The sequence below is a fragment of the Spea bombifrons genome, chromosome 5 (assembly GCF_027358695.1).
Source record: "Spea bombifrons isolate aSpeBom1 chromosome 5, aSpeBom1.2.pri, whole genome shotgun sequence".
NCBI classification, from domain to species: Eukaryota; Metazoa; Chordata; class Amphibia; order Anura; family Pelobatidae; genus Spea; species Spea bombifrons.
Genome location: NC_071091.1, coordinates 22,932,321 through 22,956,618, shown reverse-complemented (window position 1 = coordinate 22,956,618; position 24,298 = coordinate 22,932,321). Strand labels below are relative to the sequence as shown.

The 24,298-nt window shown below is 38.4% G+C and overlaps 1 protein-coding gene across 1 annotated transcript in view; it reads left to right on the top strand.

The window, feature by feature from the left end:
- Positions 1-1,138: 1,138 nt before the first annotated feature.
- SKAP2 (src kinase associated phosphoprotein 2) overlaps positions 1,139-24,298 on the top strand; it is a 101,256-nt gene continuing 78,096 nt past the window's right edge. Inside the window, exons 1-3 of the mRNA XM_053466830.1 lie at positions 1,139-1,329; positions 15,001-15,106; positions 16,890-16,915. Of these exons, the coding sequence (XP_053322805.1) occupies positions 1,287-1,329; positions 15,001-15,106; positions 16,890-16,915 (175 nt within the window). The 5' untranslated portion in view covers positions 1,139-1,286. The remainder of the gene's footprint in view (positions 1,330-15,000; positions 15,107-16,889; positions 16,916-24,298) is intronic.

Here is a 24,298-nt window from a genome sequence, read left to right as displayed (position 1 = left end):
CTTGTCTGGTGTCTGTAGATGAGTGTTTAATAATACTTCTACTACCCCTTAAATTTAAGTGGAAGGGTTTCCATCACCTTTTACCCACCATAACTTATGTAATCATAGTAGTACATAATAATATAAGAATCTAGAACAGTTGGGGAAAAAAACATCTATATGGAACAGCGCCTATAAGGGCAGTATTCTATAAAAGCATCTGGTGGGATGTTTATTGTATTTGTTTTTAATGTCATTTACTATTGAAATAAAATGTACCTTTAGAGGAAGAAATGTTTGAGGGGCCAAATCCAGTGAAACAACAAGGAAAAGTTATCAGTCTTAGTAGGTAACAAAAAATTCAGTCCCCACCGCATGTTGCGTTGATGGCCTTCATCAGGGGAAGAATGGCACCGTCTGGACTGAGGGCAGGTAAAGGCAAATGGCCTCATTGGTCCCTTTCTCCCAACATATGCACTGGCACACATATATACACTTAAACATTCACACTAACACACATACACATGCTTACACATACTTATACTAACATATACTTACTCATACTCACTAACACACACACTCATGTTAACATACACTCACACCACTTACACATATACATTCATGTTAATCCACTTTCATATTGATGCTAACCCATTAATACTTACATGTACACATCCATGCTAACTCACAATCACTTACACATCCATGCACGCACAAACTTACACATACACATGTATGCTAACACAAAACTCTTACACAAACAAATCCATGCTAACACACAAACACACACACATCCCAAACTGATACACTGTACTCGAGGCCCACAGTAAACCATCATACCCATACTGTATGATATGTGTGTAAAAAATAACTTTATTGCCAATAATAGTAATAACACAAAACACTGCACAGTTTTTTTTAATAAAAGGTAACCAAGATGTTGCTAAAGCTTAAAAATATTGAATTAATTTTTAAGCACTTTTAACTTATGTGATTTACATTGGCCTGTGTATTCTTTTAGAAATATTTTTTCAAACATTCATTTAGACAAATACAGTTGTTTTTAAAAAGGAGCCATTACATTGCATAATTGTGTGCTTTTGGTTAGAGGGAGGAGGAGAATAGTAAGCTGGTTCATATGTCCGGTTACTTCCTTAAACACAGCAAACAGAGAGGCTTTCTTTTTCTTCCTCTTAGCTATTAACTTCCCTGTTTTTACATACACATTTAAAACAGTACAGCTCCTTTGCCGCTGCCACCTAATAACCTCCTGGATATTAACAACAGGAGTAATCCAGTGGATCACAATGAATCCTGTGGTACCAGAAGACATTAAGGACCTGTTAGCAGGTAAAAGATGGGAGGGGTATATTTTTTTGTCAGTATTGTTTAGTGTTAAAATACCTCCCAGGCTAAATGTTCACATTCCATGGCTTTTATTGTCTTTGGATGAATGTTTACTAACCCACTGCAAACAGACAGGTTACAAAGCAATTTGGTCACTGTTCTGGGGTTACATTTTTGACAGTCAATTATTCATATTGTTTAATCTTGTAATTTCTCATTGGTCTTTATTGCTGTAGAACTGTGTTGTACAATTGTAGCTATATTATCATTATGAATTAAATATTCTTATGGGTATTTTAAGGAATTTCTTTTTCCCAATATCATTTATCCCAATATCATTGCGATTATTCTTATTTCTAAGAATTTAACTTCCTCACAGTGTGACTGTACCGTTATTATGCAACGATGAACCCTTAGGGACCAAAAAAAAGCGAGAAGCATTTTAGCTCTTTCCTATTGCACCATAATGTCACTTTTATTTTTAGGTCACCCAGCAGATTTTGTTGTTAACATTTACTACAAATTAAAATGTAAAGTGTCCTCAATAAATAAAAAAACAGGATTATTATATATATACAATAAGTAGGTCAGCTGTATGTTTTGAAAGCAGTCTTCGTACTATAGCAACAAATGGAATGTTCATTTTAATTGGACCATTCAATTGGTTGCTATGGTGATAAGGCTACTTTTCAAACGTTGCACCAGAATGACTCAATTTGCATAATGTTTGAGAGGATGAGCTGCAGTACACCTCTCTACCTCTCAATCTTAAGGGACCTGACTCAACTGTGACTTATTAGAGCATCCATTCAAAACATCCATCTATGTATATTAAATTAAATTTAATAAAAGTTAAACAATTTAAAATAATAATACAAAATGATGAGTGCGCGATAAAAATAATGCATCATTTGTATAAGCAAAATGTATAGTGATTTTGGCTTGTATTCTAAAAGTTATCCTCCACCTACCAGCCAAAAGGCCAGGGCTTGTGTAAAAACAGGGCATTCAAAGAGTGCCTTCTAAATTTAGCATGTGTTTTTTTCATATCCACCAACAAACACTAGACACAGTATGCCATGGTTGGACCTCCATAAGAGTTTAACAGCATCTTGACCATCCAGACAGAGGACTAAGTGCTTCATTCTTTCAGAAGTGCTCCATTTGATCTTCTGAACAAGCTTATAAGTTAAAAGAGGTCTGACTATGAGACTAAGATCCAGATCCCCCGCAGCACTGCTGGGGACCTGGATCCTCCTGTCTGGTAACCTCCGCTGCTGGTGCTTCTGACTCCCTGGTGTGTAGTCGGGGCAGCAGGTAGACGTCTACGCGATTTGCATAGGCAACTTCTGCTGCAGCCGGAAGGAGGTGCCGTTATCAGTGTGGATTGCCTGCGTCCATCGCGCATACACCCTCCGGCTGTCAGAGAGGAGAGTTTCCCACACCGCTGTGGGGAATTCTGTCTGACAGTCGCAGGGTGTATGCGCAATGGACACAGACAACAGTGTTACAGAGGCCCTTCTCTAGGTCAACAATCAAATACATTTTCCTGGTCAAGCTTTACCAGGGCAGCTTGGACCCTAATAGACTCTGAGGCCTAATGGAAATGCTGAATCCTAGCGGTGAAAAAGTCATACCAGGATTGGCATTGTGCAGCCACATACAGCATACATACATACCTATTGAAAGCAGGTGCTTTCCTATTCGATTAGTCACCCTCACCAAAAGGTGATCCTCCAATGAACCACCTAATCAGTGCCCCGAGTGTGGGCAACTACACTTATTGAGTGGAGGAAAGGTGATATCAATTCCATGCAAAGGAGCTATATTACTTTCTGTAAAACTCCCTAGAAATTCTAATATGATCCTGAAGATTGAGTGTTGGTACTTTGTTTGCTTATATTTAAAGGACCTGAGCAGGACATCAACATGCCAGCCCAGTTAAAGACCCATGGTTCCTGTGACATATTCTTTTACTGATAAGGGTTAGACTGCCAGCTATTCTGTGTTCTGTGACTAGGAACATTGCAGGTGTAGACAGGGTGGACAGTCTGTCTGATGACCAGCTACCTGTTTGCTAGGTCCTTGCTTGAGATTGTGTAGTCCAAACTAAAGAGGAAGACTTACCAGTTCTTTAAGTCAGACCCCCTGTCCTTGTGTTTAAACAAAATCATAATAATACACTCTCTCAGCTTAGGAGGCATCTTGCCCTCTGTGGGCATTTCCTCTTTTAGCTTAAGCAGGTCTGGACTTATGAGTCCCGTCTGAGTTAAATGTAAACATATGAGTACACCGGAATTATCTGGTGTCCTACCCTTTCTTGGCAACTGAGTACAGTTCTTCCAGAAGAATGTGGGTATTAGGCTTGCTTTGCTTATACCAGTATGGCTTCAGACCTGATGAAGAGAGGATAACTCTCGAAAGCTTAAACATTATGTTAGTCCAATAAAAAAAGGTATATCCGCATATTCTGCAATATTCTGATTTTTTTGACATTGTGTCTACTGGACTAATTCAGCGCTACGGAATTTGATGGGGCTATATAAAACAATAAATAATAAATAATAATAATACGGCTAAACCCATTTACACACACACACACACACACACACATATATATATATATATATATATATATATATATATATATATATATATATATATATATATATATATATATACATGTTTTATATTTCCCAGCCATAACATTGTAGCTCAGTGATGATTGCATTGTGTTCCTAACAAATGCTCATGTGAGAAATGTTTACATTTAAGTGTATGGCATTCATGTGGGCTATTAGAGGCCAAAAAAGTATGTGTGTGGTTGAAGGCCTATCTGATCTGTTTTTATGAGTAGCAATAGTCTGTAATAGTACAAGCAAGTAAACACATTTTTAAGATGCACCAGGTTGGTTATCAAGATATTAAGCGTCTGTTCGCAATTTAGAGTATCCTAAAATTGTATAGTTCAATAATATTCCATAAAATAACCAAGTTTAGAAACATTAGAATGTAAATAAAAAGAGATTTTAGATTGTCATAACAAACCAGAATTGAATATACAGATGAGGTATTCTGAGCACACACAGACGACGTGTACTGGCATTGATTACATGCATACTTAATAAACCCTTACTTTATGCCTGGAATTACAACTAGACAATGGCTTAATTGACGGATAAATAAAGCAAAACTTACAAAATCAGCATAGTTGTATACAGTATAATTAAACTGAAACAGCAAGTAATACGAGGAGGGTTACATGTTTTAGATTGTATCAGGGAACAAATTCAGATATTTAGAAAATATATAATCACTCATCCCTCTGCCAACAGAGTTCAACATACCAATGGAAGAGAATTGCCAGGCATTACCAAAATACCATACATATAACCTTGGGGTATGTCAGTTCACATGATACGCTCCCACATCTACTGTAATTGTAAAAAGTTATTGCTTCAAGGATATCAACACCTTAATATTTACTACCTGCACATAATTTAATAATGATATTTCTTATAAAGAAAGATGTAAAATAATAATATTATGCAAATATACAAACACTTCTTAATTTCACAATCATATCAAAACTTAGAACATAAGAACATTACTGCCATTGCTGAACCTGAAAATAAATATTTCAGTTACATTTGTATTAATATTGGACTTTATTAAATTTGACCTGTAACATTGTTTATCATATTGTCATTGCAGCAGAAAAATCACCCTAAATATTATTTAGTTATTAGAAAGTGACCAGCACCCATTTATTAGATTTGCGCACAAGGCCCAAAATCATTTTGGATGAATCTTACTTTATTTTTTGGCTCATTCATTTTCAGCCAATGAATTGCGTTTCCTGGCCCTTCAGTTTGTATAAAGATTGGAGTTTTTTTTTATTTGGAAACAAAATCCAAAAATAAGACTTTCTCTAATCTCTCCCCCTAGGTCTCTCTGGGTCCCCTGCCCTTATCTAGTCCCCTCTCTGTCCACCTACCCACACTCACTCACTCACTCGATCGCTGTCTTCGCCCACTTCTCCCCGGTATCAGCTCTGTTGGCCAGGTCTTCCGGAGTGCTTCAGCATAACGACGGCGCCTCTCCCTCATTCCTTCAGTCCGGGGAGAGGGTGTGCACAGAGTCATCTTAAATGAAGGACTCTGGGAGGCCTGGTCAACGTAGCTGATACCAAAAAGAAGCGTACAAAATAGAAAACAGAAGAACAAGAAGAGGCAAAAGAAGAAGCAAAGGAACCGAGACATGGATGGTTGAGAGGGTAGGGAGCCACGTGGTAACCATATCCCTTGCCCATAATGTGTATGTTTAGCTCCAGTACCCAGCATTATGGAAAGATGTGCCTAATCTGGCAAGATTATTTTTCTATTCAAGAAAACTGTTAATTTTGGGAAATCGTTCGATTCAGATGTGATACAATTGGTGTTTCGATTCAGATTTTTGAGATATTTTTAAAAGATGACTTTTATAATGATCTGAGGTATAATTTCAGTATAGAGATTTCTGACATTGCAATGGTTAAGTATAGTCTTTTTTTTGGTGGATGTGCTTGTTTTAGGATGGTGACTAGCAGAGGGATTTCGGTGTTACAGTAAATCTACAAGAAGAGAAAGAACTTTTAAAGGTAGTACATGTGTAGCCATGCATTTATTTGTAATGGAACTGCATCAAAAACACATTTAATTGTGAAGTTTTTGTGAGGAGGTATGAGAGTCATTTGCGTTTCCTTCCATGATAATAGGAAGTTCTTCTCTAGTGTTGAGTAGGTACATCCAGGGCCGGCCGAAGACTTTATTAACGCCGCCTGGGGCGAAGTTTAAAACGCCGCCCCCCCCCGCGGGGGGGGGCGGCATTTTAAACTTCGCCAACGCCATAATCTACGATCCCCCCCCCGGTACTTACCTTTAAACAGTCCTGCGGCGAGTCTCCCTGCTCTGCCACGGTGCCGGCTTGTAATGCTGAGCGCCGGAAATTGACATCACTTCCGGCGCTCTGCATTACAAGCCGGCACCGGGACCGAACAGGGAGACTCGCCCCAGAGGAGAGAGAGGGGCGCCGAGCGGGTAAGCGAAAAAAAAAACAAAAAAAAGCGATTGGGGCGGCAAAGTGCCGCCCCTTCTAAACTGCCGCCTGGGGCAATTGCCCCAGTCTGCCCCATTATAGGGCCGGCCCTGGGTACATCAGCCATTCTTTAAGGTGTCTGCAGTTCTGTACATATGCTGGGGGTAGAGGGGATATGTAACGCTATTGTTCTTAGTTTATGTACAGGTTTGAGTTTTTTAGACAGTGCTATTGAGTTTGTCTGAGCCACAATCTGACTCAACTTAACAAAGCAATACTTTGGTTAAAGGATGGCTTGCTCTTTTTGAAACTCCCTTTGCATATTGCCAAATTGCATTTTGCATTTTACATAACATAATGGATATGAGAAATAGTCGGTATCAATGTCCATTTCAAGTGCAGTTTGATGACTGTTCGTATGTCTTGCAAGATTTCCTATATATTGATTACTTTGGCTCTTCCAAATATAGCACTTAACTGTGCAGAGGCAATGTCCAACATCTACTTTATTAAGATTAAGCTCTTTTTTGATATTAGGGACCAATATGCCCCTTTTTTATTATCCACAAGTTCTTTATATGTTTTTTACAAGTTTTTAATATGTTATACATTTGGTTCACATGTTACAAGTTTACTTTTTAATTGTCAAAAGAAATCAGTACCAAAGACTTATCTGTCTTAACTTAGGGGATCACCCTCCTTGAAGATGAGCTACTACTGCTTCTTCTACCTGTCATCTCCAGCAAACATTATCCATCGCTACGTTTTTCACTGACCTGTTGGGTTGGGAGTTAGGTTTCTGTCTCTTGATTTGGTAGCAGCAAATATGTTCAATTGTGATTTTGTGTTAGCTATTACTATACCCTATACATGGGTCATGTGAATTAATTATCTATGCAACAAAAAGGGACGCAATATCCCAGCAGTCCACTGGTCATTTGCCCTGCGTGCACTATACTTAACGGAGCACAACCTTGTGCAAGTGAGTGTAGTTAGGAGTGATATTCAATATATTATTATTATTATAATTATTGCCTGAACATTTTTATTTATGTAGTGCCAACAATACATGCTGTGTTTCACCCAGTACATACATTAAAAGGGTATGACAACACTAGAACTGGCAGACTAAGCCAATATATTAGGTAAAGAACAAGTAAAAATAAACAAATAACAGGCACTTATCTTTTGTCCCAGGACTATCGGTACTTTCTCAGTTCTATAAACAATTTGTTATTGCATAGACAACACCCTTTATCTCAATTGTACGTATAAATGAAAAATAAGAATCAGTTGCTTTGCAGCACAAGCACCAAAAATCTGTGCAATTACATTTTATTTATTTCTAGGACCAGTAGGAACTGTAGAAACACTTAGACAATTTAAAATGGCAATACAATTAATCCCCGGTAAAGATACTGGTACAGAAGGAGAAAAGGGGCCATGTTCTTGCGAGTTTACAATCTATTTGGTTAGAGTCTCTATCCCTTCTTACATATGGATTCATGGATTCAGCAGGGTGGCGCAGACGTTGGTAGTAGAAACACAACACATGCTGCTTATTAGTGAAACCAGAAGGAACACAGACTTGTTTACAGTAAATCAAGAATGGGAGGCAAGTGCAGGGACCGATCAAGGTCAGGAGGTGCCCTGGGGCAACACTGTTACAAGAGACCCTCTCTCCACAGACACACCCGCATACACACTGACTGCCATAAACACAAGTCCCAGCTCCTGTAGAGTATCTCTGCTCCTGTGACTACAAGCTGCTGGCTAGGGGATCATCGCCCAGTAACCATGATGCTTGCCTTTTCCTTTCAAGCAAAGAGAAACTTCCATTTACTGACTGTAAATGTGACTAAAAAATGAGCTTCTTACAGGCTGATCATATCACATGATAGGAAGTAGCGTGGGAAGCTGACTCATCACTGATGCCCATAATGGGGTATGTCTGTGTTTCTGCAAATGCATGTTCAGCAGCAGAGAGCCCACATGCACCAAGTGGGACCCCATCTGGGCTCCTGCATCACACAGGATAATAGTAACCACATGCATGCTGTGCACTCCACACACATACATAGTTTACACCGCAGCAAGTAAGTAGGGTTGGAAGATTAGTAGATGAGGTAGGCTTGGGAGATAAGAATTGTTAACCCAATAGACATGTTCATTATAATACTACGGCAACCAAAGGATGCAAATTTATATTGAAATAGGTAGTTTCATGATATGCAAAAGTTACCCTTTGTAAGTAGTGCGTGTATTTAAATATATGTAAGGTTATACAAAGTAGACCTCCAAGTCTTGCAACCTACCTAGGGGAGAGAATGAGCTTGGCATTTATCTGTCTACATGTATATGTATGTGTGTGGCCTTGTTTAGAATGTTCGACCATTGTTTAATATTGCTTGAGCACATTGTTTAGCTATAGGGAGTTATCAGTGAGTATTGACACTTCTGCCACAGAATGTCCAGGTGGATCCTTTTTCTATTGTTTGTTGATTTTCACCTGTTGCTGTTGTAATAGAAGTGGTTCTTGATAGGGGCTTCCTGCCACACAATCTTAGTAAATGGCTATTTTAAATAGTGTATTGTGTCATGGTTATTACGATTCAAACCGTATTGGTATTGGTTGAAATATTTTCTTAATTTTTATTGGATGTCGAAATAAATATTTTAATAATTTATGCATATCCCTATAAGTAAAGGTCTGCACATAGCACCCAATGGCTGGTGCCTAGTGGATCATAACGGACTGTATTATGTCAGTTGTAAAGTTGCACTTTAATTGCAGACGTTAATTCTCGATCAAGCAGGGCTGACTTTTTATAATGTTGCAAGGCATGGATGTAGACCGCTTGCTTATTGTAGTGATGGCAGAACCTTGCTAGATACCTTTGCTCCGCGTTTTGAGTACAGAAGCTCAGAAAACGCGAAGCTACAACGGTCATCCTAAAATTTTCCTTGTAGCTCCTAGATTATACATATAGTGGATCCATCCAATCCTACCTGTAAGAATGAGCTGACATTGGGAGTTGTCCAATTGCCCAATAAGGGTACAAGGTAATAACTTTTAAAGTATTAATATTAATTAATTGATTTAAGGTAAGCCATCAGTAAGTGACAACGTGTAAGCTAAAGGGACACTCCAGGGTCCCAGAGTGCCCACTTAACAATGAGTGCGTATGAAAGTGCTTTAGGCTGAACACATCTCCTCTATAGGAAATAGCTGATGGGTGGAAAAAAGGGGTAAATGCAAAGCAGACCATGAAAATTTAAAGGGGGTCTCAGCTATCATATGCATTAAAGTGCATTTCATGGTTGGAGCGCTCCTTTAATGTACAGTTAATTAAAGAGACATGCATATTTTTGAAACAGTAGGGCTATGCATGTTTCCTGAAACTGACACTTGATTTTCTGGTTGCGTAGAAATGCAGAACTACACATTTTTCATGCACACGTGTCCAGGGCAAAGGGGGACACAATTCCCTTCCGCCATTATCCATCAGTAAATAAACACATGTATTTTAATGTGGATGTACGTTACGCATAAGTAGTTTATCTCAGCAGTCTAAAACACTGTGGATGATCATCCTATTTCATTTTAAAACATTTTACCCCTGCTGTACTTTACCCAAGTGCTTGTGGCGCGCTTTATCTCTGTTTTCACAAATCATTTCTCTCTGTAATTGACACTAAGTAATTTGTAAATGGCGTGTTATCACTTATCTGTGCGTGGATCCCTCTGTGCCTGTGTTAACTATCCCTTTAAGTATATAAGTACATTTTCTCTCTGGAGGAAAGTTGAAGGCAGTCAGATTGTTAATGTAAACAGTAGCTAAACAAATATTGCTATCTATTTTTGGAAGGAATGTTGTGTTAACATTTTTGATTCTTTTCTGCTTATCTGAGCTAGACTTTCCTGGTTAACTTGATTCCTGTGCAAATATTCCAGCAGGCCATTCTGCTATTTTGTACCAGGGTCTGAATGGCTGGGTCAGATGGGGGTGGCATAAAATGAATTTGGACAAAAGTATTGAGACGCCTGACCATTACACAAACATGCATGCTAAATACAGACATTAATATGTAGTTGGACTCTCCTTTGCAGCTATAACAGCTTCCACTCTTCTGGGAGGCTTTCTACAAGATATTGGAGTGTTTCTGTGTTTTTGCCCATTCATCCAGTAGGGCATTTGTGAGGTCAGGCACTGATGTTGGACAAGAAGGCCTGGCTCGCAATCCCCATCCCAGTTCATCCAAAAGGTGTTCGATGGGGTTGTGGTCAGGGTTCTGTGCGCGCCAGTCAAGTTCTTCCACACCAAACTCATCCAACCAGTATGTTTGTGCATTTAGTGTATATGTAATGTCCAGACATGGTGATTTGCACTCACATGTCTCCAGATACAAGCAGCATGATAAGAAAAATCAAATCAGCGTTTTGGACCACATCATGGTCCTTAATCTAGATCAGTGGCGACTCTAGAAACAATATATAGGGGGGGCACACAAGATACCACAGTCAAACTGGGGGGGCATTAATAATTTCCACCATTAAATCATACCACTGAAAAAACACACACACATATATATATATATATATATATATATATATATATATATATTGCCAAAAGTAATGTGCTATGGAATGATACTTTTGTTATTGGACAATACAATACTTGATCATTCAACATGGGAAGCCTGAAGCCACAATTTAGTAAGACTAATCCTTGAAATCCTTTAAACAACACAATACCTTAACTTTTGCACTAAATGATTTAAGGGCCTAATATTAGATCCTGCTGCTGATATATATATATATATATATATTAGCCCCTGCTGCCCAAATATATTAATATTAGCCCCAGTTGCCGATATATATATTAATATTAGTCCCTGCTGCCGATATATATATAAATATTAGACCCTGCTGCTGATAGCAGGTATAGATCAACACATTAACACACAAACCCAGCTTTGCATGTATAGATCAATTGAAATTCACTTGTGATCTCAGCACTGAAGGTATATATCAAATAAACAGAATCAGACATACAAATCCTGTATTTGCAGGTATACAATAATAATATATGAAACGTAGCATCGCAGGTATAGATCAAATAAATACATGGAAACAGCATTGCAGGTATTAATCAACTGAACAAGACATACAAACCCTGTATTTACAGGTATACATAAATAATGTATGGAAGCATAGCATAGCAGATATGGATCTACAGAATAACACAGAAACCCAGCTTTGCAGGTATAGATCAATTGGAATTCACATAAAAACACGGCATTAATGGTATATTTAAAACCCCCTAAATTACAGGGATAGATCACCGGTTGCACACCCAGATAACACACATACGATTTGCCATCTTTGTCCCATATACACCCTGCCTGTGCCATCTTGGTCCCCAAGGCTCAAACATCCTGCTAGTGCCATCTTTGCCCTTCCACAATTATACATCTATGATACGCACAATCACATTAACTCATGCTCTCCCTCATTCAGACAATTCATCCACATATTAACGCATGCTCTTCCTCATTCAGACAATTCATCCACATATTAACTCATGCTCTCCCTCATTCAGACAATTCATCCACATATTAACTCATGCTCTCCCTCATTCAGACAATTCATCCACATATTAACTCATGCTCTCCCTCATTCAGACAATTCATCCATTTTAAGAAACTACACCCCTTGGAGCTTCAAATGAGGGGCTACATGTATTTCTAGGACAAAAGTTGAGTGCACAAATAATGATGGAATCTGTCGCTTTGGCTAGAAAATATGTTTTTTCTAACCATAGCGACATGTTCATTTGTGTCTTGTGCACTCCAGGTTTGTACTAGAAACACATGCAGCCCCTCATTTGATGTGCCAAGGGGTGTAGTTCTTGCAAATGTGTACTTTTTGTGCCATAATTTAACTTCCTACGTGAGCAGTAATGCCACGTCAAGGCTTCAACCCTAATTACTGACCATTCACACGCCTTTCATATCTCCATTCACTCGCAGAAGCACACACCATACTTTAAATACATTCACTCACAGACGCACACACCATTCTTTCCCCTTACAATCCCAAAGAAATAATGGTAAAGGGAGAAAAAAAATCACTTTTACAGCAAAAATAAGTTTTGCAGTAAAAATGCAAGGCGCTCCAGGGATGGTATGGTTACTCACGTACCGCACAGGCTAAATGGCTGATTTTAATAATATTTGCTGTTCATCAGGATTTCAAAAATTGCCTCCCTCTGCCGTTGGCTAAATTTAACCCCATGATCAAAGGGATCATGGGATTAAAAATTAGTATCGGCCATTTTTAAAAAGGGAATGTGACTTTTTATAGCTATATGATCGCTGTGGTAACATTGGCTACCACAGTGATCATTAAGCTAGAATACTTAAACTTTTTTTTTTTTTTAAAGTTAAACTACTTTATGTTTAAATAATTTAATTTGGGGGTCTCTAGGCAATTTTGATCTTTTTTATCTGCCTTTAGAGACCCCCAAATCATTTTTTTTACATTTTTATTTTTTTTACTTAATATTTTTTATTATTTTTTTACAATCTATATACCGTTGGAAAGGCGAGGCGATTACCTTTCCAATGGTATATGTTGGGGGTATGTATCTGCTTAGATGCCTGAGATACAGGCATCTAAGCAGCATGCCCCCATACCTCTTTAACTGACAATTGTCAGTTGTTAATAAAGTTGCGCGGTGACGTCATCGCGTCATTGCGCGAGACGTCACCGGGCAGATCGGGTGGCTCCGGTGATGCCCTTCAGTTTGAGGGGCAGATCGCCGGGGTAGGTGGTGATGGAGGTCCACAGACCTCCATCAAGGTAAGGTAGTGCTAGTGACGGCATGGTGCCGTCGTTAGCACCTGACTGGGACTGCTAGCGACGGCACCATGCCGTCGTTGGCAGTCAAGGGGTTACAAATTCGGCGGGGGGGCAACAGGGGGGGCAAGGAATAACCTAGGGGGGGCAATTGCCCCCCCTTGCCCCCCCTTAGCGACGCCACTGATCTAGATATATATTGGGCTGAAAAATCAAGTAGTGTGCTTTGCCAGGATGATTTGAATAAACCGAAAATAAAAATATCTGTATATCAGATGCTAAAGAGGAGTGAGGATATTCTTATTCCATGCAAATTTGAATAAAAGAGAATAATTACACAAATACATATAGCAAGCTGAGTATCTCATCAGCAAAAGTATGACATGAAATAAGTCTAGTGTTAGTCAAACAAACATATATTTTTTAATAGTTGTTGAGGACTCGGCATTACTATTGTATGTGTAAGGGATTTAGGCAGATCACTCAAGCATAAGAGGTCTGACTTCGATGTGAACAGCGTACATTGAAAGTAACCGTCATGGACTCCATCCCCATCTAGTAGCTTAAAAGCTGAGGTCTTGCGCACCAAGGAATAAATTCCTATCGGGAGTGGGGCACCTAATTGCCTCCTTGCCTAGGGCCCCATGGAGTGTTAATGCAGCTAATATGAAGTATTTTCAGAACTTACTAGTACATAAGGAATTTAGGGATCTGGATGCAAGTAAATAGCATCAGCCTATGACTGAGTATAATATTCTGTCTGAACCAATATCTGACGCCAGCTATGTATTGTAAACATGTACAATTTTAATTTGAGCCAGGGGTGTTGCTAGGTCTTCGAAAGGCAGGGCCGGCGCCACCTATAGGCAAACTACTTGGAGGGGGCGCGGGCAGCTGTGAACCGCCGGCCGCGGTCATTCATTAGAAGCGCGGCCGCGGTCACTTGATGGGAGGCAGGCAGCTGCGAGCCGCCGGCCACGGTCTTTCAGTAAGCGCGGCCGCGGAGCGCGGTCACTATGGGGAGGCTCTGTCATTAGTCTTGAGAGCTTTGTGTTCTGCTCTGTCATCACCATATCACTGCCGACGTGTCTCTTTGTCTCACCTGCAAGAGAGTTTCATTCTCCGATTCCGGGAGGATGAAAGTTTTGCGCATGTCTAGAAGAAAATGAAAAGCGGGACAGCAGCTACAGAGACTTGAAGCTAATGCCCCAGAGTGTCCATTCAGGGCTATGGAGTTAAGATTTGGGGCTTCAGCCCCAGTACCCCCTAGCAACGCCACAGGCTTGAGCTGTATTTGGTTGCTCAGTTTGTGCTAGCCCTTTGAGTGCCATCATGATTTAGTCACTAAATGAATAGATCATTTCATCTCAGTGATTCAGCTATGCTTTATGAAGTGACCTCGAAAGTTTCTCTTGTGAGAATGGCCAACTCTACCCTATATAATGCATAAATAACTTGGTGAGAACCCCAGATAATTTACACCAGTTGGTGCACAGCTCTTTCTATGGAGAAATGTAATGTTTTTGTGGATCATTGTATTGCTTTTGTACAATACTTTTTTCTTAAAAAAATTGTATATAATTGTACTTTGAAATGTTAGAAATAAGACAATTTAAGCCAAACTAATCAGTTGGCATATGAATGCAAAGGAGCAATAAAAATGGAATCTAATTTTAGAGTTTCTTGCAGATTCAATTTTTTAATTCTTCTGTGTCTTTTCTGTTTTCCATTATTAGACTTTGAAACATTCATATCGGATGTCTTAAAAGGGGAGAACTTGTCAAAGAAGGCAAAAGATAAAAGAGAAGCCTTGCTGAAGAAGATAAAAGATGTGAAGATTAAGTATGCACATTTTCAGGCTTTATGCTTTCCTCCATCAGGGAATAAAGATACATGCTTATTAGATAATATACTCTCTATGTATTTATACCAGATGGAATAGATTAATTTTATACATATATTTATATAAATAAAGACGGAGAAGCCAGGGAATACACTGTAAAATCTCATCTTATAATACTCTTTTCCTTATTTTTGGAGTTGGATAGTGAGTGTGTACTATAGAAAACATTTACATGAGGTTATATGCAAAGTTTTCCTGCAAACACTTAATCTAGAATGCTCATAATATGTTAATATGTTTTCTACCTGAGAGTTTATTGCAAGGTGCAAGTCAGAATGGAGACAGGTTAGAGTCTGGCTTGGTTTCTGGAGTTGGAGTGCAAGCTAAGCCAAATCTGGCGGTCTTTGTGAGCTATGATTACACGATCTATTAGATGGACGTTGTGGTTCCCGCCTTTTATGGCTATGCTGTACCTTGATCTCCAAAAATTATAGATGAACCAAGCTTGGGCTGCCCAATCCTATATAGTAATTTACAGAAGAAGAGTGTTTCTTCCTCTGGAATTGGTTCAGCAATACCACTAAAGCAGTGATGGCTGACCTTCAGATGTTCAACTAATGTGGACCCCAGTTCCCATAATGCTTATCCAACCATAAGCCACAACCGATTAGCAGGATGAGAGAAACTTTACTCACACTGTCTCATCTTAGTCATTGGGTCTGAATTTAGGCATATATGGAGTTTTCTAGCATGTAATCAGAGGCAAGCGCGCACACAGATTCCTAGGTCTCAAATATGTCTACAGAAAAAATGGGCACAAAAACAACTGCACTTCACATTTGGTGTACGCTGTATATTCCAGCATAAAATTGTATTATTTTATTTTTTTTGCCCATTTTTTCTGTGGATAGCATTTTAAACTTAGCCCACATTTTGCTGGGCTGAGAAAGGTTACCAATCAGTGTCAAATACTGTTAAGAAAAGAAGTCCTACTGTACTTGGTTAGAAGGATTGTAAAACACATTTATTTAGTGAGGAGGGGGTCAGAAATGCATCTATACCATTGGGAGGGACCATTTTTGGCAAAAGTTTCAGGTTCATTTGTGCCAAAATAACGCAACAAAATAAGTTGTTATATTCTGACACGTATGGCAAAGTATGCAGATTTTTTACAGGTTATTGCAGTTGTATTTTCAAACAAACAGCGTCCATTTAATTTTGTTTAACAATTGCACCAATAAGAGTTTTCCTCTGCATGAAACTTACACTTATGTTGGGTTGGTGGTGTAGCTGTGGTTTCCATTTTCAAATGAGATCCAGACTACATAGAAATCTAATCTTTACAACCCTCTGTAGCCTCATAAATTCTTTATATGTCTAGGCATGAGTCCACATTAGTTTATATAAAATCGTAGCACACTAAACAGAAAAATGAGAACAGAAGGAGAAAAAAAAACATTAAAAATGGACAAAAGTGCATTTGAGTAACTTATGCCAAAAACAGCTATTTTGGTCAAATAAAACGGTTTACAAAACAATAATGTTAATTTATATTACATTATTTGAATGCATGCCTGCTAACGTATTGTCATTTAAGGGGTTAAAACCTATCCCTTAAAATCATACAAATCATGCATATAAACATTCACTAATAAAAACTATTGCTGTTTAAATAGATCGTGATACAAAGCTATTTGATATGAAAGCACCATTTGCAATGATTACATCATATAATTATTTTACTTCTTGATCATAATTGTTTTATTTGTGTTTTATTTCCAGCTACCCACATGAGTTTCAAGACAGAGGTAAGTTTTGAGTAACATACTGAGACATTAACAAAAGTGTAGATTAATTTTAAATGGCATGCAAAAAAAAACATTTGAATCTTTAGGCTTTAGAATTGAAAAAGAAATGAAGATTGTAGCTCCCCCTGCTGGAGCAGAACGTAAATGTGAGCATTAACTTGCTGTTAGTGGCCATTAACTTGATGGCTAATTAACCCTAAATTACAGATGCAGTGCATACATTGCCAATCCGATGGCACCATATGACCAGTTATTCAGTTATTACACCAGTTTGCGTTACTGCTTTTATTCAACATTGTATTATTTTTACTTTCGAGAGGTTACATTTTACTTTTCCTTAAAAAGCATTCTGTCTTGAGAAATAGATTTGAGAAATAGATTTTTTTTGTTTTTATACGTGGAATTGTATGGTAGTTTCATGATTGCATGTATTGACCCAATTTGCATAAAGAAACAGTGCAGCGCTAAATGTTTCCTGATACAAAAAATGAAGCTAATTATTTCAGGGCTTCTATGTGGAATGTGTGTTCAATAATATAAAGTATGACCCATTTCTGTAATACAGGCGGCCAAAGCTGTTTAGTAGACGGTAAGCAATCTTGGCATGATGCATGCCTGTTTAATGCACTTCCTGCGCTTGAGGAAAAGCAAAATGTGTTGCATGTGCCTGCACGGCCACTGCCAACGCTACTGTCTTGTGGACAACATCCCTTATGCTGTACCCAGGAGTCACTTTCCAAACATCCCTGGGCACAAATACTACAGTATAGCTTGCCACGCTCTTATAAGATTACAAAGGACTTCCTGCTATATTTTATGAGATTTCTATGGTGAATTACCGGTATATATGACATTCCTTAAAAACTTAACAGATCAAAAGAATGACATTTTTTAAACATATCCATTGATTTAATCCCCCCTCCCTCTATGGGTTTGGGGACACAGATGCACCTAATGGGTTTAACCTTGTTTCAACTGTCCCATCCCACCCGAAACAGGATGGAGGATGAGGTGGGATTTCTAATAGATCACTGTACCCTCCCCCAAATTTGTTTAATTAGCCCACCAATCATGGGATGGGGAAGTAGGGGATGGTTGTTGTTTTCCTTGGGACCCCTGTTTTTGTTTAAAAATGTATACATGTTTTAAATAATTGTATTGCAGTGAGGGGTGCAACTTTCAGGTGAGGATATGCAAGTAACAGCTCACATTTTAGCAAGTGTTAGCATGCAAGGCCACCTCAGTTGGGTCTGGTCAATCAAGTTAATGCTTAGTTTGGCTGGCCACTCGACTTCAACGTATTTTGTCTTTCAATCTGTGATTCATAGGCTTTGTTAAGTAATTGCTGAATTAGAATCCAAAGAATCACCATCTTCATTCACATGGATGTGGTGAGTCTATGTCTATGGACAGTTTGTAGTCATGATGACTCCTCCGCTGGAGTTCATCAGGAATTCATCAGGATTCTGCTACTCAAACCTTGCAGACAGGCCCTCTCCCACAGCTAATTTTGGTACTGCACATGTTATATGTAAAAATAGTCGACATGTGACTGGCTTTGTTGGCATGTATTCATATGACACAGTAGGAGAAATCTTTTGAATTTGCTTTACTGGGACATACAATGGGAACGTATACGTGGATAAGGAATAGGTGTTTAATAAACAGGATTTCCTGCAAGAATGGGTTTCCTTTTTACTAATGCATCAATTCCTTTGTCACTACATATTTTTGCTTAGCTCTAAGCTGAACGCAAAGGTGTTAATGAGAAGAAGACAATTATGCAAACAATAAACAATCTGTGTCAAAACCAACATAACCCAAAATTTACTTAATCTGTTATAATGCCGGATGCTTTAAAAGTCGGGTTTGTGTTGTTTGCCATTACACTAAATGACACACTAAATGACAATTGCATTCTCGCTGGAAGCTCTTTTTGTGAAAAACACTTGCTCCAAATGCACATTCCAGATTGTTTTGTTTTATTTTATTACACTTCATGGTCCCAAAGATTTTAATGAGAATGGTAGGGAGGAGGGATATATATGCTAAGTATGTTTGATGTAATAAACAAAAGCTCACCTGTAAGTATTATGGTCAAGGAAAGGCTGGCGAGGGGCAGGAAACCACTATGGGTGGCTCTGATTTAAAGATTTGGGGCTAGTACCTGAAGCTTTGTGTTCTACTTGCAATTCCATGTGTATCCACCAGGGTACATAGAACAGCAAGGCCTCTCTTACTAGAGACACGTAAGGCCACAGTTGTCAAAGAGAGATAGGAATGAAACTGAATCTAAAGACATTCAACAGGAATATCCCATTGCTTTCTACAGTGACTGCTGCAAACATAGCAATGTGCCCTAGAATGGCAGAATGGCAAGTTCCTACACATCCGGAAAGGGGTGACAGATGGCCTTTCATGATAATGCACACAGATTTGGAGCCTTTGTACATTTGGTGATTTGCCCCTATTTCCCCCACAGCTATGACGGGAGCTCTAGACATTATGGGACATGTGGAGAAGGCTTTAAATCAAAGTGATTTTTAACATATCCTGCAAAAAACAACATGAATATATATTTAACCTCACAATATATACATATTATGTTAGAAGGAAGCAAATGTTTTAACGAACCCTTTGTCTAACAGAATAGACTGTGCTTCAGTTTATACATATTGGAGGTCCCTACATGTGTGTAAAATATGTTTGATCATACCAGTTATAAGGATGCAATTACTAGACACTGGTTGTTGGCATGAGCCATTTGTGATCAAAGGATCTAGCTATGCGAAGTGATAATCAGCGCCTGCTAGCTATGTATCTCACATTCTTTAATGTTAAGAATTCCAGCCCCAGCTGATAACATGAGAGGGTACTGACAGTTCCATCATCCCCATATAAACAGTAGGATATCTTTTAAACCTTCTATCCACAGTGCTGTATTAAGGATTCTTAAAATTATATGTGTAAGTAAATATACCTACAAATTTAGGTGTTATTATGAAAAGCCATCAATATCAAATAAAAACATTCTTTTAGTGATAAGAAGAGGTAAAAAGTGTGACTAGATGGGAATGACTAGGCACTCTGTTTTGACACCCTTTGCCAAGCCCACAGAGAGTTAATGGGTTATTGTCATGCTGCCCACATGATGATTGTTTAGATGTCCCTCTCCTTCACTACTACTGGCCATTGAATGCCCAGTCTCTATTGGTTACTGTATGTCCCACTGCCCCATCTGATTGGTCTGTTGTTTTTTTTAAGACCTGATTTGCATGTTAATCCTATTAGATTAGTTAGTACTATAGCCTGCTGACAACTGGGAAGTAGCAGTTCAATCCAGCTCCATGAGAGTGATATCAGCAGGGACAGTGAGACAGTTCAAGCACTCATAGCCCTAAAAGGGTCCAGTGGCCCCTTGATACTGTCACAAGATGGTTCTATTTTTTTATATTTGAATATTTATTACTGGGATAGATCACAAGTGCAAGGAAGATCCACAAAATGGTGTGAATGCTTTCTACGGTTATTTGTACCCCTAGTGGCTGTATGTGCCATTGCAGTATTTGATCTATCAATCAGCATTCTCAATCAAGAAGCTGTTTAAATTGTGGTTTAGAATAAATTGTGGCTTCTCCCAGTAACCACTGATGTACAGATAAAACTGAAGATGTAGGTCTCTAGATATATCTCTATCAAGGGTTGTTTCTACCGCACTATGTGCGCTGATCGGCTTCTAGAAACTAACATCATTCAAAATGCACAGGATCCAGGATGTACCATGTTTTGCAAAGCTACCTTATTATACAGCAGAAGCATAAAAATACCAGATACGTTCACCTGTATGTGAAGAACCTATGCATTTTCCATAGTAGCTTCACAATCGGATATTTGCTGGGCTTTCAAGTTTTTTACTGTCTTATCTGTATAGCTAAAATATACAAAACCTTACTGAGTAAAGTAGAACATGGTTTGTAAAGCAAGCTAGAACATGTTTTCTAGAAAAGCTTATGTCCTGCAGTGATAATTGTATTTTAGTCTTCATACCATGTAATATATTCTCATGCCTAAACTCAGTTGTGTGAATCTTGGGATTTCTCTCTCTCTCTCTCTCTCTCTCTCTCTGTCTCCTATGGTACAATGCAGGGCACATCTAGGCAATAATGGTAAACAAGGGGATTTTTATGAATGAGAAGGCTTATAGATTGCAAATTCAAGTCTCTTCTGATTGCGTTTCTTTAGGTGTTTCACATGGTTGGATATATTCTCACACCGTCTTCCAGCTGTGGGTGCTTGAAGCTTGAAACTAAATCCATTGTTGGAATAAGCAGAATAGATTTTTAAATAATTGCCAATTTATTTGCATTACTCTCCCTTCACAGAGCTATGATGGACTAACATTAAAGCCTCAGAGTGCCAAACTGACAACCGATTCCTGAAAATTGGTTTAATGGCAACTGTCACACTGAATACAGCTGTAGCATTTTAAGATACTACTGATTCCTAACAACAGTAGCGGGACATATAGAGTACATAATGTCCTACAATCCTTCAGTGATCATTGCATTGGAATACATAGGAAGTTGCAACCCCCTTTCTGGTCTCTGCCGGTTCTTTAGTAAAGAAAGAGTTGCTACTTGCTATTCTGAGCATGAGTTTCTGTGGACCTGAAGCACCAAATTGAATCTACCACTCCTGTTTGTATATACATTTAGATTACTCTGCAACTATCTGCAACTACCACTAACAACATGCACATTTGCACACATCTGTGTGTGTTGTGCATATATGTGTATTTTTTGGCACTGCTAACATTTGGCAGACATTAGTCAGGAAAAATCCCAAACCTAGAACAGCAGGGTGTGATGGAAATCATATGGAAATGCTTTATCGGGACACATGCAAGGCAGCACAATGCTTGCTCACGTCTAAAGAAAACCTGTTAACGCCTCATCCACTGGCACTGACCAAGCCATCTGATCTTTGGTATATTTTTTTAATGTACAGTAGACTGAGAATATTTGTGTTATAAATTGATTCAATTCGCAATTTTACTTGCTTTATAGATTTTCTTAGCTAATATTAATGCCTGCAGAACTGTTCTTTTAAGGTCCTTTACTTTAGTCCTTTAGGGTTTTCAATATATTATTTTAAATTAAACAATTAAACTATCACTTCTGTAACATTTCTATTATTATTTATTATTATTATACTCTTATAAACACATTATTTCCTATTCACTACAGTGAGTGAAAAAATAAATTTATCAGAATAGCCAAGTAGATACAAAAAGGTGTCTGTGAAAGTCTTGTGGGCAGGGGGGGACATGTGAGGACAGCAGGAAATAATATACTGAGGCTTGTAAGTACAGCTGGGTACTGTATGTGTTGGAAGGGAATGAGCTTACCACATACCTTGTCCCAGTAGGGGAAATAGTGTGATTTAAATAATAGGCAATCTCAAACTTAATGAAAAGGGGTTTGTGTGGCTGCCATAAGGAAGATAAAGAAGACTGTTACAGAGAGAAGACTTTTTAACAAATTTTCTGTTTTTTTTTTCCCTTGTTCTAAGTTCTTGCTAAAAATGTAAGGTCTTTCCTCCTCGCTCCCAGTGGGCAAGCATGATGCTCTGATCTTCCTGTAAAAAAACATACCTTTTGTGGTACATAGAATCAATGGTGGCCTCTAGAGCAGGATTCACAGCTCCTCAAACTCGTTTTAAGGTTGAGTAAGAGGCTGAACTACAAAATGACATGACAGCTCACATAGTTCTACAGTTCATTGGAATGGAAAAAAAAGACAAGTCCAGTATGTTTGGCCTTTCCATGTACTCATGCTTGCTAATCCAGAAGGAAGCCACCCACCTCCACTGATGCTGTTTCCAGTTTAGCTTTAAAGGGGTACCATGAGTACATATGCAGTTTAGCATTGCTAATCCTGGAAGCTGTTCTGTTTCTGTAGTTAGAAGAGTAACAGCACGGGGCAAAATTATCAAGAATTTAAAAATGAACGTGTGCAAAACTATGCTGTTATGCTATGGATGCTCAGTTTCCCTTTGAAGAATGGACTTTGTAGAATTACATGGACGGTTTTAACTTTTTCATCTAGTATCTAGTAGCACTCTTTGTATGCTAAGCAAACAAACTGCAAGGACCAACCATTTTATTCTACCATGTAAAGGTTTAATCGCATACAGTGTTTTGAAAAAGTATTTGCTCCTTCCCGATTTTTTCTATTGTTGCATATTTGCTCCTTCAATATTTCTTCTATTTTGCAAATCTGCCACACTTACAATATTAGACAAAGATAACCAAAGCTCTAGTGTAGTTGGGTTAATGCAGCAGGACAGTGATCTGAAGCACACGCAAGTCTACCTCTGAACGGCCATAAAGAAATAAAATAAAGGTTTTAGAGAGAGTACTAGTCAACGTTTTGACTTGAATCCGATAGAGATGTGGCATGACCTTAAAAGGAAGTTCATGGAAAACCCTCCAATCTGGATGAATTAAAACAATTCTGTCAAGAAGATTGGTCCTTAGCAACGCAAAAGACTCATTGCCAGTTATTGAAAATGTTTGATTGCAGTTGTTGACCCCAACGGTGGTACGACCAGTTACTATGTTTTTCAGTTAGTTTTTCAAATGAGTGATAAAGGTTTTGATTAACTCTTTACCTTCCATAAATGAAATGACCATGTAAAAGCTGCATTCTGTGCTAACTCGCATTGTCTTTCACATAGTTTAAAATTGGATGGATAATCTGAAGCATTTAAATGTGACAATTAAGCAAAAATAAAAGAAATCGGGAATTGGCAAATACTTTTTCAAAGCACTGTACAACAACACAAACATCTTGAGGGAGCATTTTTGGTTTCTATGGCATCACCATGTGCCTGCCTTTGTGTCACATGACAATGAAGTGCTCCCTGTAAATATGAAGCAAATTGTATTTGATTAAAGAATTATTTATGTGACTGATCTGTGCATTCAGCAACGCTAGAAATGATCTGTTTCTGTTTGCATTTAGCTACAAAAGTGTTATGTAGTGTACTTACAAATTCAGCAGAGTAGGTGGAACAGCAGCTTTAAATCAGTTCCTAAAATTACGTACACATGGCTTGAACCCTATATTCAGCACTTTTCATTTCTTTTCTAGACCCATCATTCTGTAAAATCTGCATCCTCAAGATTGTTAGCTTGCGAGCCGGGCTCTCTCCACCTAATGTATTGGTTTGTCTTAGTCTGTCAATTCTAGTCTTGTCATACTCCTTGAATATATGAATTGCAAGAAGCGATGCGTAAATTGTTGGCACTATATAAATAAAAGATAATAATAATACCCAGGAATACTTACATGTAGTATGACCCTGAACCTGTACAAAATA